The sequence below is a fragment of the Terrapene carolina genome, unplaced genomic scaffold, assembly GCF_002925995.2.
Source record: "Terrapene carolina triunguis isolate 2854851 unplaced genomic scaffold, T_m_triunguis-2.0 Scaffold88, whole genome shotgun sequence".
Taxonomy (NCBI): Eukaryota; Metazoa; Chordata; order Testudines; family Emydidae; genus Terrapene; species Terrapene triunguis.
In genome coordinates, this window is record NW_020664439.1 from 36198309 (window position 1) to 36222006 (window position 23698).

The following is a 23698-nucleotide window of genomic DNA, read 5'->3' on the forward strand; positions in this document are numbered from 1 at the left end:
GGGAGCAGAGGGGTTTAGATGGGTCGGGAGTTCTGGGGGGGGGGCTGTCAGGGGGTGGGGAGTGGTTGGATGGGGCGTGGGAGTCCCAGGGGTCTGTCTGGGGGTGGGGGTGTGGATAAGGGTTGGGGCAGTCAGGGTACAGGTAGGGGGTAGAGTCCTAGGGGGCCAGTTAGGATGGGGGGAGGGTCTCTGGAGGGGGCAGTCAGGGGACAAGAGGCAGGGAAGCTTAGGTAGGGGGTGGAGTCCTGGGGGGCAGTTAGGGGCAGGGGTCCCAGGAGGGGGCAGTCTGGGGACAAGGAGCGGGGGGAGGATTGGGGGTTCTGAGGGGGGGAAGTGGGAGGGGCAGGGGCGGGGCTAGGGCAGGACAGGGGCGGGGCTCCTCCCGTCCTCTTTTTTGCTTGCTGGATTATGGTAACCCTAGGTAAACTGAACCAAAACTTCCACGTGCAACAACAACACATCACCTCGACAGTTCAGCACGGGAGAGAGCGGGGCTGACAGGATTGCCATTTCTGCTGGATGACTGCTACACAATCACGTTTCACATGGGGAGCTGTCATGTAATTTCTGTTGTGAATTAAACACTAGAGAAAAAACAAAGCCATCCTGTGGTAGGCAGGAGGTCAGACTAGCTGATCTTCTGACCTTGAAAAAAAATAATCTATGAATACATAGAGGTTTCTGTAGTTTTGCTGAAATCTCAGTTATAGAAAGAATGAGTTTTACAACCTTATGTGTAGGAAATGTGAGTGAGACTATTTACATTCAGTACATGGTCTAGAACAACTAATAAGTTAAAGCTTCAATTCAGAACTCTGCTAGACACCAAAAAGCATGGACTCAATAGAGACATGGATTCTATGTCTCATTGCAACAATCTGTAACCCTCTTTGTAACTCTCCTTTGTCCTATGACTGCAGAAGTGTTAATGGCCCACTTCATTCTGAATGGTTTCTTGCAATCTGTTAACTCCTTATGTTTAACAATCTGTTCTACTTTGTATGTAGCTGTGACACTCTCGTTACCTTTCCCAGACCTGAAGAAGAGCTCTGTGGAGCATGAAAGCTTGTCTCTTTCATCAACAGAAATTGGTCCAATAAAACACTGGTTCTCAACCAGGCGTCCGGGTCCCCCTGGGGAGCCGCGAGCAGGTTTCACGGGGGCCGCCAAGCAGGGCTAGCATTAGATTCACTGGGGCCCAGGATAGAAAGCCAAAGCCCCCCTGCATGGGCAGGGCTGTCCTTAGGATTTATGGGGCCTTATGCAGTATTATTAAACTGGTGCCCCTCTGCCCGATGGCAGCCCGGGGGGGGCGGCATGAGGCATCAAAGGATACCAAGCCTCACGGCGGCAGAGAGTCACAGTTCCCCGCAGAGATCCCCATACCATCTCCCTCACGCAGGATGCGCACTGCTGGCGCATTCGGCTCTGTGAATACGGCCCCTGCCTAAGGAGACTGCAGCGTGTGCTGGGTGTGCGGGAGCCGACCCCCTCTTACCTGCTGTCATGGGCAGTGGGTGAAGCTGCCGCTTGGGATGGCTAACTCCCCAGCCCACCTGGGGCCCTGCCTATACTCCACCCCTGCTCTGCCCCAGGCCCCACCTCCACTCTGCCCAGGCCCTGCCCTCTCCCTACTGTCTCCCTCCTCTCTTCCCTGCCCCTCCCTGATCACCCACTCCCTGAACCCAAATGAAGCAAATGACATTTGAAAAAAACACTCTTCTGTAATTTCTTTCTAAAGAAAATGGAGCATGTTTTCCACTGCATGCCAGAAGATGAAGACTGGACAAGCAGAAGGTACCTAATTAAAAGCACTAACCTTGGGAATAAAAAATGTCGGTCACAGGTTTTTTGATATACCCTGAAGTTTTTCAGAGATTTATTTGCAAAAACTTTGTAGTAAGGGCAAGTCAGCTGTCCTGCTGAATACAACATTAAATATTATGGAATACATGATGCAGCTCTTCTCTGTTTTACATTTTCTTAATCGGTATTTCTAAGCTGATTTTATATTCTAAATGTACTCTTAAGCCTTTATAAAGCAATCATTCCAGATTACTACATATATAACTCACTGAAACAAAGAAATTATTTTAAATTAATCAGTCACAGAGGTTTAGTGTGTTCATAACAACATTCATTGCTTTTAGAAAAAGGGAACACTAATTTGCTTTGTGTGATCGCCATAACAATAGACATGTTTATGAAATTTCACCAACTTTAAAAAATATGTTTCCAAATATTTTGGGCATAACAAAGGATTTTATATCTTACTAAAGTATTGATACTGCTAGAGGGTTCTCTTAAAACTAGTTCATCAAATAGTCAGAAGTAAAGAAAGGGAAACTCATTTGTTCAGTTATCTGGCAGGAAAGGTGTGTTGTCCCTTTAGGGGCTCTCTTCAACAGGGGAGTGAAGGGAGAAAGGGATGGACAGAAAGGACAGAAAGGCTTTGGAAGCAAATTTTTCGTACTATAGTCACTAAAATTAAAATGTGAATTTTAGATAAGGGTGGTCCTTTGAAGGATTTATTTAAAAAACGATATGTCTAAAGATCCAAGCATTTAAGGCTAAAGATGAATACTCAGATTGTGCATCTAAAAATCTATGCAAGGATTTTTTAGAGATGTGATTTTATCATCTTCAGCAACACACTAATGAAATGTTTTTAAAGCAAATTTTAAACTAAGATCCTGTAGACTAACATGTTCTGAGTAAATATTACAATAATGCACAACTGTTTTTGTCAGTAAATTCGGAAACTGACAGTATATACCTGGGGGTTGGCAAATGCCTGCTAAATGGCTTCATTACTACTTGAATGGCTCTTTCACAGGTTCAATGTTGTGCTAATAGGTCTGGCAGGCTGGAAAGCTTTTTCACTTTTAAGTTACTAGATCCTCTCGGGAGGAAGACTCAAAAGGCTGCAGCAGCTAGTGGTGGGAGCCTGCAGAAAGGGTCAGAACAGGGATAGGAAGAGGAGGGAGGGTGGACACTAAGCCCCAGAGGTGCCCCAAATTTTCGGGTGCCCTACGCAGACTTGTATGCTGCATATGCCTAAGGATGGCCCTGCACATGTGGCTGAAAGCCCAGGGCCCTGAGCCCCGCCATCCAGGGCTGAAGCCAAAGCCTGAGCAATGTAGCTTCGCGGAAGCCCCTGTGGCATGGGGCCCCAGGCAACTGCCCTGCTTGCTATCCCCTAACATAAGTCCTGGCTTTAATATGCAGAAAATCAATTATTGTGGTACAGGTGGGCCATGTTGTGGGGGCCTCAAAAAGGAAAAGGTTGAAAACCTCTGCAATAAAAGACATGAGGTCACACAACTTGTCTTTCTAATAGGTAAAAAGTCACCAAAGAGACAACTCCCCCTTCTACAGTACCTTTTGGACCATCGATAGCAGACCCTTCCTTGCCCACAGCAGTTCAGACCAGGTATTCTGTGGCCCCCAGATCGTTTCATGATCATACCTTCTCTGAAACAAATGTAAAGATGACAAATAAATGGCAAATTTGATACATGCATACACAGCTTATTAATTATGCCTAGATGAAGCTATATGGACTGGAGGAATCTGACCTGGAGGTACATAGGCGAGGTCAAACACAGCACTGTGACATCTGTCTGACCCCTTTGACCTCATTGGGTGGCATGGGCAGAATGGAGCAGAAGTGGCTCACCTCTCTCTCATTTTCTATTGTCAGGTCGTCTCTCTTATTCTCCTTGCGTCTCAGACATTTCATCCACCTCCCAAGCAGTGGGTGACTTGAACCTAACTCTATTGTACATCCAGCAAATGAACTGAACCCACAGTCACAGCAGTGGTATTGTAATAAATACCATGCCAGCAATAAGAAGGGCTAAAGGTAAAGTCTCCGCTTACAAATGAACTGAGGGCAAAGAGGCATCTAGGGTGCAAACAGGGAATGGCAACGGGGCAGAATGAAGGCCATGGAGGATTAGGTGGATAGACAATACATCCAACCTACCCTCCCACTTGGCAGGGAAAGCGAGAATCGCTTCTGTGCACAGCAGGAATGAGTTAGAGCTAAGGGCTGCAGCGCAGACTGAAGCACTACAAGCTTAAGGGCTTATCTACGCCAGGGCCAGCACTTCCACTAGGCAACCCTAGGCGGTCACCTAGGGTGGCAGGATTTGGGGGGCGGCATTTTGCCGCCCTCGGTGGAAATTCGGCTGCGGGAGGTCCTTCCGCTCCGGATCTTTGGCAGAAATTCGGCGGTGGGTCCTTCACTCGCTCCAGGACCCGCTGCCGAAGTGCCCTGAAGATGCAGAGCGGAAGGACCCCCGCCGTCGAAGACCCTAGGCCCCCTGAATGCTCAGAGGAGGAGCGCTGCCGCCTAGGGCGGCAAAAACCCTGGTACCGCTCCTGGTCTACGCTGGCACTGTACAGCGCTGCAACTTTCTCCCTCAGGGATGTGAAAAAAAAACACCCCTGAGCACTGCAAGTTTCAGCGCTATAACGTGCCAGTATAGACAGTGAGTGCACCAGCGCTCAGGGCTGGTAGCTACACCCCTCGTGGTGGTGGTTTTTTTAGAGCGCTGGGAGCTGTGCCACGACTACACAAGCCATGTTAAAGCTTTATCGTTGCCAGTGAAGACGTGCCCTTAGTCTGAGAATGTCAACGTGGTGAAGAGCTCTTAAATCTGCGAGAGGGCCTAACACAGAGAAGGTTCCGTCCTTCTTGCCCACTGTCAAGTCCTTCCCTGTTTATAACACTGGATGCCTGGAATCACTGCATTTCAAACAGCCATGTCCCATCCAAATAACCTGAAGAAAGTTTCACTACTGCCTGCGATGCCGTTTACAAAAGCAACAGACACTTTTGGTGGTAACCGAAACAACACAGTTTCTATTTAATAGTGTTCAAAAGAAAGGAATTAAGTGTCAACGCCCGGCTCAAGGAAACTTCGGAAATGTTGGGAAGTTTAAAGAAAAAAATTGACCTTTCTTGATTTCAGTGCACTCTTTTCATGTCACCATCATACAAGAAATAAACTAACCAGTGATGTAAGCATGTTATGACAGGGACTGTACATTGCTCTGGTTGTCTGCATTGGGCCATATTATTATTTGATGCAATTCCAGTCAATGACAGGATGAATTTGGCCCTGTGAGTCTGGCAATGAGATGTGTTCTGCCTTTTACATTTATTATTATTTCCACAGTTGTAATGTCCTCTTGTGAATAATAATGGAAGATAAGATGTTCCCAAATTAATTGCTAGCTTGGCAGGAAAGCTACCAATTTGGACAGTCTCTCTTTATAAAATGATGCTCTTGATGAAATGTGACTCACACAAACAGGGCCGGCGCCAGCATTTCTGCTGTCCCAAGCAAAAAAAAAAAAAAGCCGCGCTCGCGCCCGGCGGTGGCCACTGGGGGGAAAACAAAACACCCGCGATCGGCAGCAGCAGTTCAGCGGCAGGTCCTTCGGGAGGGAGGGACCTGCCGCCCCCGAATTGCCGCAGGTGCCGCCCCTCTCCCTTGGCCACCCCAAGCACCTGCTTGTTAAGCTGGTGCCGGGAGCCGGCCCTGCACACAAAGAAATAAAATTCAACTTACATGCCCTTTGGTCCTAGATCGTGGATAAATGACAGCTGACTTACACCAATGAATTCCATCTGGAAAATAAAAAGTTCCCCATTGTTTATATTTTGGACTCCCAAAATCAGTTTGCTTGGAAAAATAACACTGACAGCAAAAATAATTCAACAGCAGGAAAAGGTGGGAACGTCTTTTTTAGGGCTCAATCCAAAACCCACTGAAGTCAACAGAAATGTATGTGTTTTGGATCAGACCAAAACAACCAAAATCAGATTTTATGGGGCATTATATGTGGTTATTTAGAGGCTTGGTAAAAACCCATTGGAACCGTCACCTGTAGGTCACTGATTCAAATTCAGTTCACATCAGTAATGACAAAATTTACCATTGCTTGATAAGTGTCTGGTGACCTATGTGAACTGAGTTCATAGACTCAGTTCAGTTTCCACTAGATGTGTGTCTGCCTCATGCCAGTTGGCTCCACCAAAAGGCCAGTGATTAAATGGACAGACAAAAATTGCTAATATAAACTAGAAGTCTGTTGTAATCTCATGTAAAATGTTTGGGTTCATCAACTGACCGCAATTCAAAAAACCTTGAAGTTATCCAGAGAGATCACAGGAGAATATACAGATAAGCAGAAGTGTAGTCCTCTTGTCATTAGCAAACTAACGACAATGAGCTCCATAACTGCATTAAAATCTAGAACTAGACCTCTTCCAACCAACCAGGCTTTCTTGGCAGAGTAAACCATTCCTGGCATATATGCTGCTGTTTAATCGTCTCAGATCCAGTTAGAGAGCGTCTCTCACCACTGGGTTGAAAGTGAGAGCAGAATCTGACCCACGTGATACAGAGCTAAACAGATTTCAGCCACTCTCCTTTGTCTGTATCGGGTTAATTAGCCAAAGTGCACAAACACTCACGGGGAGGAAGCAGGAGGTGGTTCTCTCATTTGATCTGGCAGCAAGGAGGCAGAAAGAAGAACTTAACTTTCTAATGAAATATGCTGCCATCCAGAGCTGAATGGGCTAAATTCAAATCTCAGATCCACATACACAGCTGCAATTGACCTTAATGAGAAATAAACGGGAGCCACACGCATCCAAGGTCAGAATGTATTCAGAAAAATACCACTGATAACATCACTCCCCTTTTGCAATAGCTACGCTCATCTCTTAGATCCAGAGATGCAGAACTGGCAAAGGAGCACAGCCTTATCATGGTGAAAATCCCCATGGGGCCAACACTACATAAGGGTTTCACGGTCCCCTTGGCCTGAAAAGCTCATCCCAAGCTTCAGAGCCACACTTTAGCTTTGCTCTGTGCCATACGGCAGAAAACGGCGATTTCCAAACCACAAATTAAATCAACAGAAGCGAATGGTTTGACATGCCGCAGATCACAACAATCCTAGGCTCCAATTCTGCCACCATTTCTCATGTGGAATAATAACTATGAAGTAGTTGCACTGATCTCAGTGGGACTACTCACAAACTGTAGGAAGTCTGACACAACATGACAGAAAGACAGATTTGGGCCCTTAGGGCTAGAACGAGCCTGTAGGCCAGGATGTAACCGTGTCATTCCAGGAAGAGTCCCAGAAAGAAATTGCAACTCAGAGACACAGTTCCATTCCTGCCCTGGTGCAGAGCAGGGGAGAGTATTTTGCTACAGCTTTTTTTAGGGCACAGCATAACCTCCCCTCCCAGCCAGGCAGCTCTGCTGTCCTCTCAGGCCTGTAGCTGCCATCTGGTCACTGAACCAACAAGTGATATGCAATTTTAGACTTGGTTTTGGTAAGTAGTGACATCATAGAAGAGCTAGTTGTAGGAAATAACCTTGGATCAGGTGATCACAAGTTGATTCAGTTTAAATTAAATGGAAGGATAATCAAAACCAGGTCATCGAGTATGTTTTGTTTTTTTTTATTTCAAAAGGGCAAACTTTGGGAATTAAGGGAATGAGTTAAAGAGGTCAACTGGAGTGAAGAGTTCAAGGACTTAAATGTGGAAGAGTCTTGGAATTTCTTCAAATCAACGATATGAAAACTATCTGAAATTTGCACCCAAGCAAGGGGGAAAAACACACTCATAGGGAAAGACCCCAGACGCAGCTGGATGAATAACCACCTCAAAAAGGCTATTAGGAATAAGAAGAGAGCCTACAGAGAATGGATAAGGGGATTGATCAGTAAAGAAAGCTACACCTTGGAGGTTAGAAAATGTAGGAATAAAGTGAGAATTGCTAAAAGTCAAGCTGAATTTTAAAAAAAGAGGTTTATTAGTTATATAAATAGAAAGGGAATAAGGAAGGATGAGGTTAAGCCCGCTATGTAAAGTAGATGGGAAGGAGATTAAAGATAACCTAGGTATGGCCCCAAAATGAAATGCATACTTTGCCTCAGTTTTTAATACAGATGATAATATGGAACATGGGCATGAAGGTCGGAGGGCGGATGGAAATCAGTGTATGGAAATGGAAATTACCACATCTGCGATGGCGGGGCGGGGCTAGGGCGGCACCCCGTGTCCTCTTTTTTGATTGTTGAAATATGGTAACCCTAAGTCAGTATCTGTATACTTGATTTCCTGCTTTTCCTATGATTTTGTCATTTTTATGAAGCAAAGAGAACTAAATATTTCATGGTTTTGAATTCACAAATTCTCACTATCTGTCCTGGGTAAGGAAGAAGAAACAGGTTCTGCCATCTATGAATAGTCCATTCTTTTCTGTGGGTGAAATTCGGCACAGCCTGTGCAAGGCCTATGTACCATTTAAAGCCCTTTACATGGTGCTTAAGTTGGACCTCAGGCAGTCTCAGCTCTGGGGACAAATTTTCAGCTTCTTGAAAGGTGCAGAGGATCCAACCTCAGATAATCAGGCCCCTTCAGGCCTCTCAGATTGGGCACCCAAATACCAAAGCACATAAAATCACTAGCCACTTATGAAAATCTTGGCCATTTGCTCTGAAAAGTAACTAGGTTGTTATTTGGGGAACATTTAGTAATGAGAAAGTGAGAGACTAACTGTGCTCAAAGAAGGAAAAGAAAAACAGGTATGTAGGAGAAATTACCACTCAGATGGAAACGTAACAGTTTATTTGCTTAACTTTATTGCCTGGAACTGCCAGATCAAAGGCAAATATTGTTCAACATTATAGCTGCCAGTCCCCTCCACCCAATCAGTCCTTAAAATGGTGTCCATAGTAACACAAACACAGAACCACATTCCTCTCTGACTGGTCTGCTCCTGATGGTAGCCAAATACGAATGCCATATGAGATCCTTTAGGACAAACTCAGCCCTTGAGTAGGTCTGTATGTGCACAACATCGAATGAAATCCTATGTCCTGTGAGAGCATCAGAAGGCAAAGCTTGGCCTTTTGGCCCCAATCCTAGCTCCTGTGTTTCTTTTTATGCATGTGAGTAGTCACACTGGACGTCCATTAGATTATTCAAATACATAAAACTAAGCAGGTAAGCATTTGCAGGCCTGGGGCTTCAATATGGAAAAATCCTGTAGATTACAGGAAAAGTTATTTAATGGAATGGAAAAATATGATTATGTGATATCATTATCAATATTATTATTTTGTTAAATACTTTTACTGGTACAGTGCCTTTAATCTGAGGATCTCATAATTCACAAAGAAAATTGAAATAGAGGATAGTAGGATAGCAGTACCCTTTCATCTCCTTTACATTTGAATTCTTACACTACCCAGCTGTTGTTGTGGTGACCGGACATCCCACTCAGGTTTCACAGCGATCTGTAGCAAAATATTTTAACTATGAGATGGGGGCTGAAGTTTCAATGATATTGTAACAAGAGGTGGGGGGGAAAAACAGACATAGCAGATCAGCTGAAGAGCAAATGAGCTATGAAAGATGAAATAACAGCTGCAACGTGGAGACACAAGACATTTTAACCATCTTTTTTTCCCCCTGCTGAACCAAGCACTTATGATATATTTATGCAAGATTTTGAGAAAGATTGTTCAGATGAATTTGCCCTTTTAAGTAGGATTCAGCAGCTCCAAAGTCTGTTTTTCATTGCAGCTCTAGTTTTTTTTTAAAAATGGTAAAACAAATAGTTCACTAGTAGCTCTGGCAACATAATAATACACTACATAACCAGTGCTCAGAATAACATGGTTCCAGGACAGTGTTCCAATTTTATCATACACAGAAAAATTGCTTTATACTAAATACACATGTAAACATTATTCTTGTTTGCTACAGTCCTGTAATCAGATCTGGCAGTGTGGGGCTCTGTATGGCTGCTGGGGTCTGCCCTAGCAGATCTAATTGCAGGATAAGAGCCTTAAATAGCAACCATAGTTGGGTGTGTGAAGTGTTCTTTAATTGTATAGCTGTGAAACTCATTCAAGGCTTATCTTGTTGCACTGGATTAATTTGAAGTGTAATTTTAAACTGATTTTGTAAAGCCAGTGCAAAAGGCTGCATGGACAATTATTGGTTTAAACTAGGGTTATTTTGGAATCTTTTAACTATCAAGCTCATATATGTCCTGATCCAAAGGCAATTAAACTCAATGGAGTCTTTCCATTTAACTTCAAATCAAGCCCATAGAAATGGCTTTACAAGGTATTTGAGCCACCCTTGCCCAATTTCCCCAATTACACCTCTACCCCGACATAACGCTGTCCTCGGGAGCCAAAAAATCTTACCGCGTTATAGGTGAAACCGCATTATATCGAACTTGCTTTGATCCACCAGAGTGCGCAGCCCCGCCCCCTCCGGAGCGCTGCTTTACCGTGTTATATCCGAATTTGTGTTATATCAGGTCACGTTATATCAGGGTAGAGGTGTACTTGTATCTGATTATCATGATGTATCTGATTATCATAACAGGCAACGTTAACTATACCCTCAACTAGCTGCCAGCTCCATGTCAAATACCCTGCCACAACAGCAGACACACAAATATTCCATTAAGAAAAATTTGAGGAGACAGTTATGAACTTTCCCATTCTGGGTTACATAGTCAAAGAGCGCAGCCCTTGTTACATCACTAAACAATGTTTAGGTGCATACTATTTTCTAGTTTGCAGGCAAAACAGTTAGACACGAGTTGTATATTCAACACATTACGTAAGTCTCTTTACATCCCACAGTGTTTCATAGCCCTGAGCTCCTCAACAAGGGTGAAAAGAGCTACAGGTTAGGTTTGCCCATGTCATCCAAGCTGAGCCAATTATGTACAAATGAACGAAACACACAAGCCACAAATACACAATAAAAGCATATCCGGAATGAATTGAATGGAATTGTTCAGATCAGTTGTTAAAACACCTCTAGGGGGACTGGATTAACAAGAAGAGGATCCTCACAAGATTCAGGGGGCAATAAATCACATGGGTCATCTGGCCTTTATGAATCACTCAAGTTAGCCCCATGCCTGAACTTGCAAAGAATTCAGCTGGAGACATCTACAAGTCAAAGATCTAGCTGGACCTCAGCCTGAGGACTTGCAAAGCCTAACACACAGGAGCCAAAATTTGCACATAACAGCAAAACAAGCAGCACATCCCTCCGTTTTCAAGCGACAGACTTTTTCCACACAAGAACAGCAACACACCCGTACTATTGTAAGGACAGACGCCAGTCCAAGGTGAACATCAGAAATCTGCAGCTTTGTCTCTGGTCTGAGAATGATCATCTTAAATACATTAATAAATGTTTTGTTCCCAGCATCTCTCTTTCCCCATTAACTGCATCACCTGTTGCACTGAGCAGTGCAGCCAACATCACAAGGCAAGTTCTCACTGAGTGCTTGACAGAAGTCAAATCCACTGAAAGCCAACCAATACTCTAAGAATGTATGTACAGAACAATATCTGTCTCTGCTGGTCAGGGACAAAATGGAGCTGTGACATTGCACTCCATATGTTTTATGGAAATATGCTTATGAGTGTGAATATAATGTAACTGGAATATGCTTTATGCAAAAGGTCTCTTGTAAGGTAACATAACAAAGGTTATAAACTACTGAATATATTCCTCCTATTTGTATGCATGTATCATTCTTGTATCTGAAGCTAGAAACATGAAGTATAGCTCTGAGGTCCTATTGTAATTATGCAAAGTGTGGGCCATTAATGGTGGTTTAGAATCTTGATGGCTCCCATTGACTAAGACAATTGGTTGTAAATGGTTTATTTACCTGCAAGCCTTCCTGTGTACCTGTGGGCCAACCCAGGAAGAATGGAGACTAGGGATCGTACAGTGACATTTGACTATGTCACATGATATTGGAATCCATCTTAATCCTTGTACTTTTCCATTGATGAGGTGGGGTGGGGACAAGCACAGACAAAAGATTCCCACCTTGTGTCAAAGCTATAAAAGGGGGTGGAGCAGGACAAAAGAGGCTGCCAGTCATGAGAAAACCCCTGCTTACCACCTGAGATGTCTGCTGGATCTAACAAAGACTGTACCAGGGAAAAGGATTGGGCCCAGACTAGGAAGGAGTCTAGTCTGTGAAAGAAGCTTATTGGAACATCTTTGAGGGTGAGATATTACCTGTAATCAGTTTCTTAATGTGTCAGGTTTAGACTTGCGTGTTTTGTTTTATTTTGCTTTGTGACTTACTTTGTTCTGGCTGTTATTACTTGAAACCACTTAAATCCTACTTTTTATAGTTAATAAAATGACTTTTGTTTATTAATAAACCCAGAGTAAGTGATTAATACCTGGGGGAGCAAACAGCTGTGCATATCTCTCTATCAGCGATATAGAGGGTGAACGATTTATGAATTTACCCTGTATAAGCTTTATAGAGAGTAAAACGGACTTATTTGGGGTTTGGCTCCCATTGGGAGCTGGGGGTCTGGGTGCTGGAGACAGGTAACCTGCTGAGCTATTGTTAGTTAAAGTCTGCAGCTTGGGGGGGGGGGTGGCCCAGACCCTGGGTCTGTATTGCAGCACGCTAGCGTGTCTGGCTCAATAAAGCAGGGTTCTGGAGTCCCAAGCTGGCAGGGAAAAATGGGCTCAGAGGTAATTTCAGCACATCAGGTGACAGTCCCAAGGGGATCTCTGTGACTGAACCCGTCACAGGAGCTGCACTGGAGGAAGACAGGAGAGAGAAACACAGCTGCTCATGGTCCATGGGCTTTACCTGCAGAGAGCCCAGGGTGCAGATGATGCATGTTTAGTATTTTTTTCCCCTAATGCCCTGTCTCTGGCGTTATAATATATGGAGATATACCTATCTCATAGAACTGGAAGGGACCTTGAAAGGTCATTGAGTTCAGTCCCCTGCCTTCACTAGCAGGACCAAGATGTACGAGCTGCGTTGTTAGATTAGTGGACAATATCAGAGAGATCTGACAAGGCAATGCCTGCATACAGGACAGTGGGAAAATGGATCCAATGCCATATACGCTGAATTAAATCTCCCGCCTCAACATATGCCACTGTTCACAACAGCAGAGCTTCTTTAAATGGCAGCCAGTTCATTTGTGGTGCAGATTTCACACTGATACATTTGGCATAGGCAACATTGAAACAACAGTTCATATATCAAAGGGGTAGCTGTGTTAGTCTGGATCTGTAAAAGCAGCAAAGAGTCCTGTGGCACCTTATAGACTAACAGACGTATAGGAGCATGAGCTTTCGTGGGTGAATACCCACTTCTTCGGCTGCATCCGAAGAAGTGGGTATTCACCCACGAAAGCTCATGCTCCTATACGTCTGTTAGTCTATAAGGTGCCACAGGACTCTTTGCTGCTTTAACAGTACATATAGTGAGCAGATATACCCCCTTAAAGATGTAAAGTTGAGTCTATGTTTCTGTCTCATTTTAAAACCAAGTGTACTCAATTGTTTTGTCTTGCTCAGAAGGATAAACTCCCTCTGCTTATTCAGTAAGTTCTGCAACAAACCATTTTTTGCTGATGATACAGAAGAGAAGTAATAAATCCACATACAGTTATGGCCTCTAAAGTCTCCTCCAACTAGCAGGTGAAAAATTTGGACAGTCAATGAGGTGAAACTCCAAGTACATAACATGGCTTTCAAGAGATACATTCTTGCACAATATGGGCCAAATTTTGGATATAACGTGAACCATCTGACTTCAATGAGGTTTCATAGGAATGAGGGGACATATAGATTACCACGTTCCTGTGGGGGGAATGAATTACTTGGGGAAGCCAGGGTGCCAAATTCTCTTCTTATTAACACCAACACAAACTTGCTGAAGTCAATGGGGTTGTAAGGGATATAAGCCAAAGCACAGTTTGGCCCTATGAGGTTAAATTCCCAAGATTCCCAAAGTGAAGTTAACATCTGCCACATAGCAGAGACCCCAATCATTTAGGCATTTGAATCACCAACCAAACATCTTAAATGCTACCCAGAACCAATCAGAAGCCGGTCGTATTACATGTGTAATGAGCTGTCTGCACAAGACTGCCTTTAACAAGCAGGTTGTCACAATGTGTTGTAGCTGTGACACCCCAATAACTTGATAGTATAGCATTTTATTTGGTTATAATCAGATTTACAATTGGACATTGGAGAAGATATTTGCCCTAATAAAAATGGCTGCAAAATGCTTTTAATATACCTCAGAGTAAACTACAGCATTTATTTCTCTCAGTTAAATACTTATATGTGAAAAGAACATTCATTTGTGGCTTAAGCCATTGTACACACTACTTACCGTTCCATGGTAGTTCCTGTACATGGGCATTTTTAAGATCTTTGTCAAGTAGTCTTCCAGTTGTTTCTACAATGCAAGCATGAAAACTTTAGATAGGATGTAGGGATTACTATAAAAATCTAATTATATAGCTACAGGAAGTCATGAAGAGAATAAAAAGAAGCCACCGATTGAATGAAAAAAAATATACATATACACATGCATGTAGCACACTCTCCACTGCGCCACAATATCCCAGCAAAGGGGAAATAACTCAGATCTTGGCAGAGTGCTCCTTGAGGCAGTCTCTTCCACTTTCTGAGCAGGGACAATTTGGCTCTAAACTTGGCAGAGTTTCAGTTCACCAAGCAGAAGAATTTACTAACAAAACAGAAGGCATGTGAACTTGGTCAGAACACAGCTCTGCAAACAAGCTGGTCCCCAAATAGTGAAAGTCAGAAAAATCCCAAGAATAAGATGGACAGCACAACACGTCAACAGCCTGTCTTCTACCAGCACACCCACATCTCTGAACAAAGTATTTAGAAGAAGAAAGGACATTTACTCTTCTACTAGAAAAATGTTCTTCTCGGACCATGTTCTCAGACGTGCGTGGCAGACTTGGCATCTGCCTCGCTTCTCCCCTTTTGACAGTTTGTCTTCTAACTGTGTGACTGGAAGAAAAAAAAAAATCCCAGATTATTTGTCTGATCAGTAGAACGTGAGCGTCTTTTCCTCTGGCACAAGAGTCCTGATGTTCTATTTAAAACTTTATTATAAAATGAGGGACACGTAGCGAGGAAAGATAAGGGGAGGCGTAAAATTGTCTAACAAATCACTGTGTACAAATCAATTCAAACTAAAATACAATGCAAAAAGCAGAGCATATTGGGCCAAATTCTCCTTTGATGCAAATGGCCACGGATCCACTGACTTCAAATGAGTTTTGCCTATTTAATCAGAAGAGAATTTGGACCATGTTATTGGACCATTATGTTTCACTAATCCCTTAGCCTTTCATATCTCTACCCCACCAAAATCCTTACTCTTGTTTCCTCGACTGCCCCCAGCTTCCTATTGTCTTCCCATGCCAATCTCCAAACTATCCTTTTGTAACACTCCACCACTCAGGCCTCTTTCCACAACTCTCTTTATGTTTGGAGCTCTGTCCCAGTCCTTGGGCCCAGTCCTACCAGCTGCTGAACACCTCATTAGAGTCACTGGGAAGGAAAACTGAGAGAGCTCAGCACTCACAGATATAAGCCCTTAAAGGTAAGAGGCCATATTGTGCTATACATTTTTAAGCACAATGACCCAATGATTTCGATGGGAAATTCTGCTTAAAAACTGACTGCACAAAATGTCCCACATGCTTTTTACATATTGCAAGAGAGAGATCATTGGATCAATCAGATTACTGCTGCTTACTAATACGTTGATTTTGAGCCTGATTCTCCTCTCATTTATACCAGGGTAAATCAGGAGTGAATCTTGGAAGTCAATGGAGTTACACCTGTGTACTACAAGGGTAAGAGAGAATCAGGCTTTTCACTTCTTTCTAATGCAATTTGGGCCTTGAACCATATTTGTAAGACTGCATAAAATAGCTACCTCCTTGTAGGGATAGGAATTCGTATGAAGGCTTTGTATCTCAGCAGTTCCCTGTGGAATTCTTGAAAGTTCTTGAATTTCCTTTTCACTTGCCATGTAAAATCTCCATGTGTGAACTCAATAGTGTAAACATTTGGACTTGGTACCTACAGGAAAGAATAGCACCAGTCTTTCAGTACTCAATGGGTAATCTTCTAGCATTAAATCCTCTAGAGTTTATCATTTTTTATTTAAAGGTATAGCCATTCCTTATGACTTTTACTTACAATTTTTATTAGACTCTAAACAGAACAGGCAAAGATTATTCATATTGTCCTTGATAGAGTTATTCCCAGACAGACGTATTCATATTTTCTAAAACCCACTAGCTGATTTACAGAAAGTTAACTTGTAAGTGATGTGTTAACATGGTAATAGGAGCATGAAATTAAAAATGGGATTGAGATTTAAAACAATGTTCCAATAACATTCACGTTCTGACCTTTTTTGTTGAGGTAAAGCGTTCTACTTCCAGAACTCGGACTTTAATCGGACATCCGGTTAGATATGTCTGTATATGAGGCTCTTTGAACCCTTGAGTGTTATAAATTGCAGAGAATGGGATGCCCACTGCAAATGATCATAAAATAGTAATTAGCTTAACACTATTTTAAACTATGAATAAGACTGTAATAGCTAAGGGATAATGTAACAGGTTAATAATGAGTATATAAAATCTTGAAGTTCTGTAGTCTTATTTTTCCCCAATGCATATCATGCCTTATTAAAGCCTATTGCACCTCAGCTCATAGAAGCCTTCACATTAAGTCATCTGACTTGAAGAGTTCAAATGCCAGATATAGCAATTTCTTGTCATAAAATAGGGTCAATGGTTACCTGGAGAAATACAGTAAAACCTCAGCAGTTTGCACGTAGGTAAGCAACACATTCCATAATTCATGCACGAAATGAGCAGCCTCACCCATCTCTTCAGCAAAGATTTAATAGCAAAGTGCTGTGATGAGGTCTTCTATCACTAAGTCTTCATCCATGTTACAAAATATATTACAGGATGTTTACTGATGTATTATGAGGTGTTATCAGGAATAATTAAAATTAAATTACACTTGTCAAATAAGTGAACAAAAGGGTGTTTTGTGTAGCAAGGTTTTTTGGTGGGGGTTATTTGTGTATGTTTGCAGACTTACTCATTCATAAACTTCGACAATTTGCAACAGGTCACCCAGGTACTAATGGAAATTGTAGGCATGACAAGAAGCAGCGTTTTGACAATTTCAGAGTAGTTTGTAAGTATTATTTTAAAGAGTTCTAAAACAGCTAAGTGTCAGAAATCTCGAGCAGATTAGAAAAAAAACATTAATCCTGTTTAAAAAACAATCAAACAAAAAAGCCAACCTGCCTTTATTAGATAGCTAGAAATGCATAGATGACAGACAGACAGGTGCAGTGATGTGCAGCTGCTGTGCCAAAATGAAATGAAGGGTTTATACCTTAAAACACAACAAAAGAAAGGAAATCCAAATTAAATCTTAAAGCTTAATTAAGGCCTGATCCGGAGCCTATAGGAACCAGTAGGAGTCTTTCCACTGATTTCAATGGGCTTTGGATGTGCTTCTTATGGCTCATTCCTGCTGAGCAACTCCTACGAGGTACTTTGAATCCTCAAATCCAGGTTTGATCCTTCATGATGCTGAACACCCTCAACTCCCAGTTTAGGTCGAGGGCATCACTACGTTTTTTGTAGGCATCACAAAGTACTTTGCAAGATGGCGCCATCACTTTAAAGGTTTCACAGCCCTAAAGAACCAAGTACAGTTTCACGAGGCCCTATCAGAGCTTCAAAATCCTGGCCCACTCTCTCACTCTCCCCACCCACACTCCCTAACACCATCAAACTGAAAGCTTCATCTTCGCCTCAGCTGCACTGCATTGCTAAATCCTAGTGGGACATATGGTGAAAACAGATGGACACTAACTCACCAGTTGTTTTCGGATCATTTAACACGTCAGCATCCACCTCTTCCCCCTCAAAGTGGAGCTCCCTGGTGTCCAGGTTCTCTATTAAATTGCTCATATCTGCCGCAATTTTCTTCAGCGTTGAGGTATTTACTCTTCTTTCACTGCTCAGTGACATCTTAAATGCTCGCTCACCAACAACACAGGGGGCTGTTCAAGAGAAGGGATCAGCATTGTTATTGTTTCTGCAGCATCATACATGATAGATTCCCCTGCATCCACCTGAACCTATCTGTGGTTAAGGGCCTGGTGTGTGGAGACCCCTGGCTTCCCCACCGTCTCTGTGGCAGCATAGTTCAAATGGACCTGTAACCTTGGATTCCTCCAATCTATCACAGCCTCTGGAATGCCCTCTACAGGCACACTACAGCACGCCTGGCCCCTGTGGACACAGAGGAGGACAATTTCAACAGAGTAGGGAGGGCTCAGCAGAAAAGTGAATGCAGCTTCCAGCTGGAATGGAAAATTTCCCTTTGATTTCAACGGCAGCAGGAGTGGGGCCCCAGGACATTTCCATTAAAGGTTATGTGTTTCCCATTTGAAATACTGATGTTTTAACTATGAGGGCATCACCAGGATTGGATGTCACTTGGAATATGTCTACACAGAATCTGGGAGCAAGCCTCTCAGTCGGGTCAACAGATTCGCGCAAGGGCTCTAAAACTGGCTGTGTAGCTTTTATGTTGCAGCTTGGGCTGGAGCTTGGGCGCTCAAGCCTAGGGAGGGGGGTGTGGGCTCCAGCCTGAGTTGCAATGTAAAAGCACTGCCTACTACACTGTGATCTTTAGAGCACTAGGGCAAGTCCCACTAGCATGAATCTGCTGACCCAGTCTGGGAGGCTCTCTCCCAGATGCGGTGTAGACATACCCTTAGAAGCACTCTCTTGCTCTGATTTTAAATGGAAAGCAAACAGTGAACTTGCTCAGTCAGTGCATTAATGTGCAGCTAATTGTGTAATAAATCATGCACAGGATAAAAACACAAAATACAACCCGTTGCCCTATCTGGTTCACTAACATTACCAGCTACAACTGCTTCATACATCGCTACATTTTCAAACCGATGTGGAACAGAGAAAGAAACATCCAAAGTCAGTAGAAGTTGTTACCTGCTTTTTCCTTTGTGATTAAAAGAACAATATTAATTCCTTGAATTAAAGGATCTTCTATGGCCTCCACTCTCCTAGTATCTCAGGAGATACCTTCATGCACAGGACCGGCCTTAGGTGTGGGCCACCCAGGCAGCCGCCCAGGGCACAGTGGTCAAGGGGGCGCCATGCAGCTGTGCAAAGGTGCACGCTGCCGGTGTAGTGTCAGAAGCTGCTTCCTGGGGGACTTCCAGATTTCTCCCTGCTTCCTCCCAGCGGAGGAACATTGGGGGGGCGGGGGAAGTGGTGACCCACAGATACAGCTCACCCCCCCAACATTCCTCCGTGCCCCCATAGGGGATTGGGAGGGGAAGCGAGGAGCAACACCAAGTGCTCGATGCATACTGGTCACTTTCTCCACCTGGGCTGTGCTGTGAGGCAAGCATCAAAAGCTGCTGCTCTCTGCCCTCCCCTTATGCAGCCCGGGTGGGGAAAGTGACCTGGATGCAGGGATCCCCGACGTCGCTCCTCGCCCCAGACACCTAGGGGTGTGCGGCGGAGCAACGTTCCAGGGGACAGCGGGCAGCAATGCCAGCTGCTCCATGCATCCAGATCAGTTTCCCCACGTGGGCTCAGGAGGGGGGTGCAGAGGTTAGGAGTAAAGAGGGTGCAGGAGAGGGGCAGTGGCTGGGGGCGCAGGAGGGGCGGGGTAAAGGGGGTGCAAGGGCTGGGAGTGCAGGAACTAGGGACAAAGGGGGAGTGGGGAGCCCACAGGGACCAGGGGCAATGAGGGGGAGGTGCGCCAAAATACAAGTTTGCCCAGGGCGCCATTTTCCCTAAGGCCAGTCCTGTCCATGCACCTCACAATCTTTAATGTATTTATCTTCTCAACACCGCTGCGGGGCGGGGCAGGCAGTGCTGTTATCCCTGTTTTACAGATGGGGGACCGAAGCACAAAGAGACTATAGGTACATCTTCACTACCCACCGGATCGGCGGGCAGCGATCAATCCAGCAGGGGTCGATTTATCGTGTCTAGTCTAGACACGATAAATCGACCCCCGAGCACTCTACTGTCGAGTCCTGTACTCCAGCTTGGCGAGAGGCGCAGGTGGAGTCGACAGGGGAGCAGCAGCAGTCGACTCACTGCAGTGAAGTCAATCTAAGTACATTGACTTCAGCTACGTTATTCACGTAGCTGAAGTTGCGTAACTTAGATCGATCGTCCCCCCGTCCCAGTGTAGACCAGGGCTAAGTGACGTGCCCAAAGTCATACAGGAAGTCAATGACGGAGCAGAGTCCCAAGTCACAATCTAGTGTCCTAGCCACTGGACCATTGTTCCTCTCTAAAGGGCTTGTTACAAGTTACACAGCACTTGAGTAAATCTCTTCATTGTTAATGAGCCTGCAGGAGGTTACACCTAGTACTCTTTATGTTAGTGGAAGAAGCAAGTGGTGAGCAAAGGAAAAACAGCATCAGAGTCAGGTCATCTACAACTAAGCAGCAGCATTTTGGAAGACGTTTCCTGCAATTATGACTAACGTACTCCCTACCTCCTTGTTCCTGTTAGTAACTTGAGTCAGTGGAAAATCTGAAGAAAACGAGACATGACACAAATCTAGTAAGATCTTACATCCCTTTTCGTTGCTCATGGGTTTGGTTTGGTTTTTTAAGATTTATTTTCCTTCGGCCCTACTGTCCAATTTGCAACCCTCATTAAGGTTCAGCAGGGCTTACCCACATGAACAAGCTCATGGCTTCAGTTGGACTTCTTGTGCGAGTGCAGCTCAATATGATTAAAAGTTGCAGGATCAAATCCCTCGTCCTTAAACACGGTTATGTTTAACCCCAGATAATACCCTCCTACATATCAGCATAATAAGAGTCCCATCAACCTTTGTATGACTCCACCATAAACACACAGCTTGACAACTACACTGAAAAGGATCAGCGACAGATTGTCAGCAGGCGTGAATCAGAGTGGTTTTAAGTCCCATTTATACCAGCTGAGGATCTGACCCCCTTCAAAGAAACGATTTACAAGAGTCACGTGTCATTTCTGCTGTTAAATTTTGTACAGAATTGTTTGCTTGGAAAGGGGGATTTGTAACTTTTGGAAATAATTCACTTCACCTTTTAAAACAATAACTCATGTGTTTAGATGCTTTTAAAGAATATTTGATACTGTCTTGAAATAAAGGTAATGCTATGTAATTCTAAAAAATAAAAGGATTGGTTGTGTCAGAAAGCAATTCCATGCAGGCAGAGCCAGGAAACACAGGGTCAGATTCTCCACTCAGTTACATTAGTGCAAATCCAGAATCAATTCGGTTTCATGAGTGTAATAAAAGCGCGAAATCAGGGTCAGGCCTAGCGTATCAGTTCTTTGTGAGTGATTTTTAAGCATGTTAGTGGTTCTGACACCTTCCAATCATCCATGAAGCCCCTTATGTCACAGTGGCAAAGAGTCCTTGACTGGGCTAAAAGGGATGACACTTCTGGCTAGTTGTAGACTCATTGAGGACTCTCAAGAATTGTCAGATGCCTTTCTGTAAACACACACACAAACATACACACACACACACACACACACACCTTTCTACCCCTTTTATCCAAGGAAAGGAAATAAAAAGTATAGATTAAAATGCAAAACTACGAAACCACTCATTTTCATCCTCTATTCTACATCACTACACAGCCTGGCCTTTAATGCAAGTTCTGCATTAACGTGAAGAACAATGCTACACTTTTCCTTGTCGTGACCAGATGCAAAGGCAACTCACTTGTGCCCAGGAGATCTACATTTTGTCTCCTGGCTCCTTGCATGCCTCTGCCTAAGCATTTTGTATGGTATGTAAACCACAGTCACAGGAGATTTCCTTTCAGCACTGAGGACAGGTATGCCGGAGTCTTTACAGCCGCAGTTGACAGCCCTTTCAAACCAGCCGGAAAAGTGTATTCGATTAAATTTCACCCCGGTGACTCCAGTGGAGTTTCACCATGTGTGTGTTTGATGACTGGCTCTATAGCAGGGGTCGGCAACGTTTGGCATGCGGCTCGCCAGGGTAAGCACCCTGGCGGGCCGGGCCAGTTTTATTTACCTGCTGACGCGGCAAGTTCGGCCGATCGCGGCCCCACTGGCCGCGGTTCGCCGTCCCGGGCCAATGGGGGCGGCGAGAAGCCACGGCCAGCACATCACTCGCCCACACCGCTTCCCACCACCCCCATTGGCCCGGGACGGCGAACCGTGGCCAGTGGGGGCCGCGATCGGCCGAACCTGCCGCGTCAGCAGGTAAATAAAACTGGCCCGGCCCTCCAGGGTGCTTACCCTGGCGAGCCGCGTGCCAAACGTTGCCGACCCCTGCTCTATAGAATTGTAAAATTCCAAATGCTTCCAGATCAGAATATACAGTCCACTAGAAAACATGGGTCTCCCAGTGTGCTCACCTCACCAGACCAATTACTGACATTCCAGAATAACACGGAGAAGTTTATAAGTGTGATTTCATATTGAATACAGGACCTGATACTGCACCGCTAATGTCAGTAAGAGCTTTGCCTAGGCTGGTGGATCAAACCTACAAGAGAACAGTATATTTCATTTCCCGCCCCACCACCATTATGCTATGCAATTATTTTACTAGGACATTGCCACTTCTAGCATATGCATGCCATTAAGGGATGGCCACTAGCAGCAGAACACTACGTATTTATTCTATCTGCATTTATATCTGGAAAGGAAATAGAATTTTCTTCAGTCTGAAAAGATGTGTTTTATCCTTCTAAGTTCAGCCCAATGAATCATGATGGCAACTGGGCTTGTAAAAGAGCAGGATTTGCGTGGTAAAAGTTAATACAGACACAGATAATGATTTTCCATCGTTATCGCCTGCTGTGGCGATAAAGACTTGATGAGAAGAAATGGCAAACAAGCACCTTAGAGATTATGTCAAGGATGAATATATACAGGGTTGGTTCGGTATCGATCATAACGTATTCACCTTCCCTTCGTTCTTTATTGTGCCAGGCACAAGAGTCCTGCTTGTCAGATGAATTGACATAATAAGTTAATGGGTAAACTATTAACAAATGTATTGAGTCCGGTTATTTGCTAGGGGCTGCTGCAGGCCTGTTTGCCAGTGGATAACTTAGGGAAGAATTCTATTTCGGCTACATCTGCTTTCACAGTAGCAGCCAGATAGTACAAGTCAGCAGAGTGCAGCTGGCACAGGCAGCAGTGGGGGTGATAATTTGCTGCTGGTACAGACAGACAATCCCCTGGAGCAAAGCAGGTGCAGAGACGGAAGTATGGCTCCATGAGCCACAATTCTCTCCCTGGGATGGGGCAGCAACATGCATTTCTTAGTATAGGTCGTGTCCCTGTGGCAAAAATCTAGCCCAAGCGCCATAAATTACCAGCTCAATTACTACCTATTCCCTGTCTCCCCCTCCCACCTCACCCCTAATGTGACCTACTTAAGGCCTGACCAGAATGGCAGCTCCTGAGCACAGGGGCTGCTTCTGAGTTGCTGCCACGAGGAGCAACTTGCTGGAAAGGCAACAGGGAGGAGCGAGGAGCAAGCAAAGCCATGGCTTGCCTCTTCCCAGGGCCGGCTCCAGGCACCAGCTTAACAAGCAGGTGCTTGGGGCGGCCAAGGGAGAGGGGCGGCACCTGCGGTAATTCAGGGGCGGCAGGTCCCTCACTCCCTCTAGGAGCGAAGGACCTGCCGCTGAACTGCCGCCGCCGATC

The 23698-nt window shown here is 44.4% G+C and overlaps 1 protein-coding gene across 1 annotated transcript in view; it reads right to left on the minus strand.

The window, feature by feature from the left end:
• The window catches only part of PLD1 (phospholipase D1), a 100844-nt gene that overhangs the window by 57682 nt on the left and 19464 nt on the right, over positions 1-23698 (minus strand). The window contains exons 2-8 of the mRNA XM_024221289.3: positions 17826-18011; positions 16327-16454; positions 15846-15991; positions 14800-14908; positions 14256-14321; positions 5583-5641; positions 3382-3474 (exon numbers count right to left, since the gene is read on the minus strand). Coding sequence (XP_024077057.1) covers positions 3382-3474; positions 5583-5641; positions 14256-14321; positions 14800-14908; positions 15846-15991; positions 16327-16454; positions 17826-17979 — 755 coding nt within the window. The 5' untranslated portion in view covers positions 17980-18011. The remainder of the gene's footprint in view (positions 1-3381; positions 3475-5582; positions 5642-14255; positions 14322-14799; positions 14909-15845; positions 15992-16326; positions 16455-17825; positions 18012-23698) is intronic.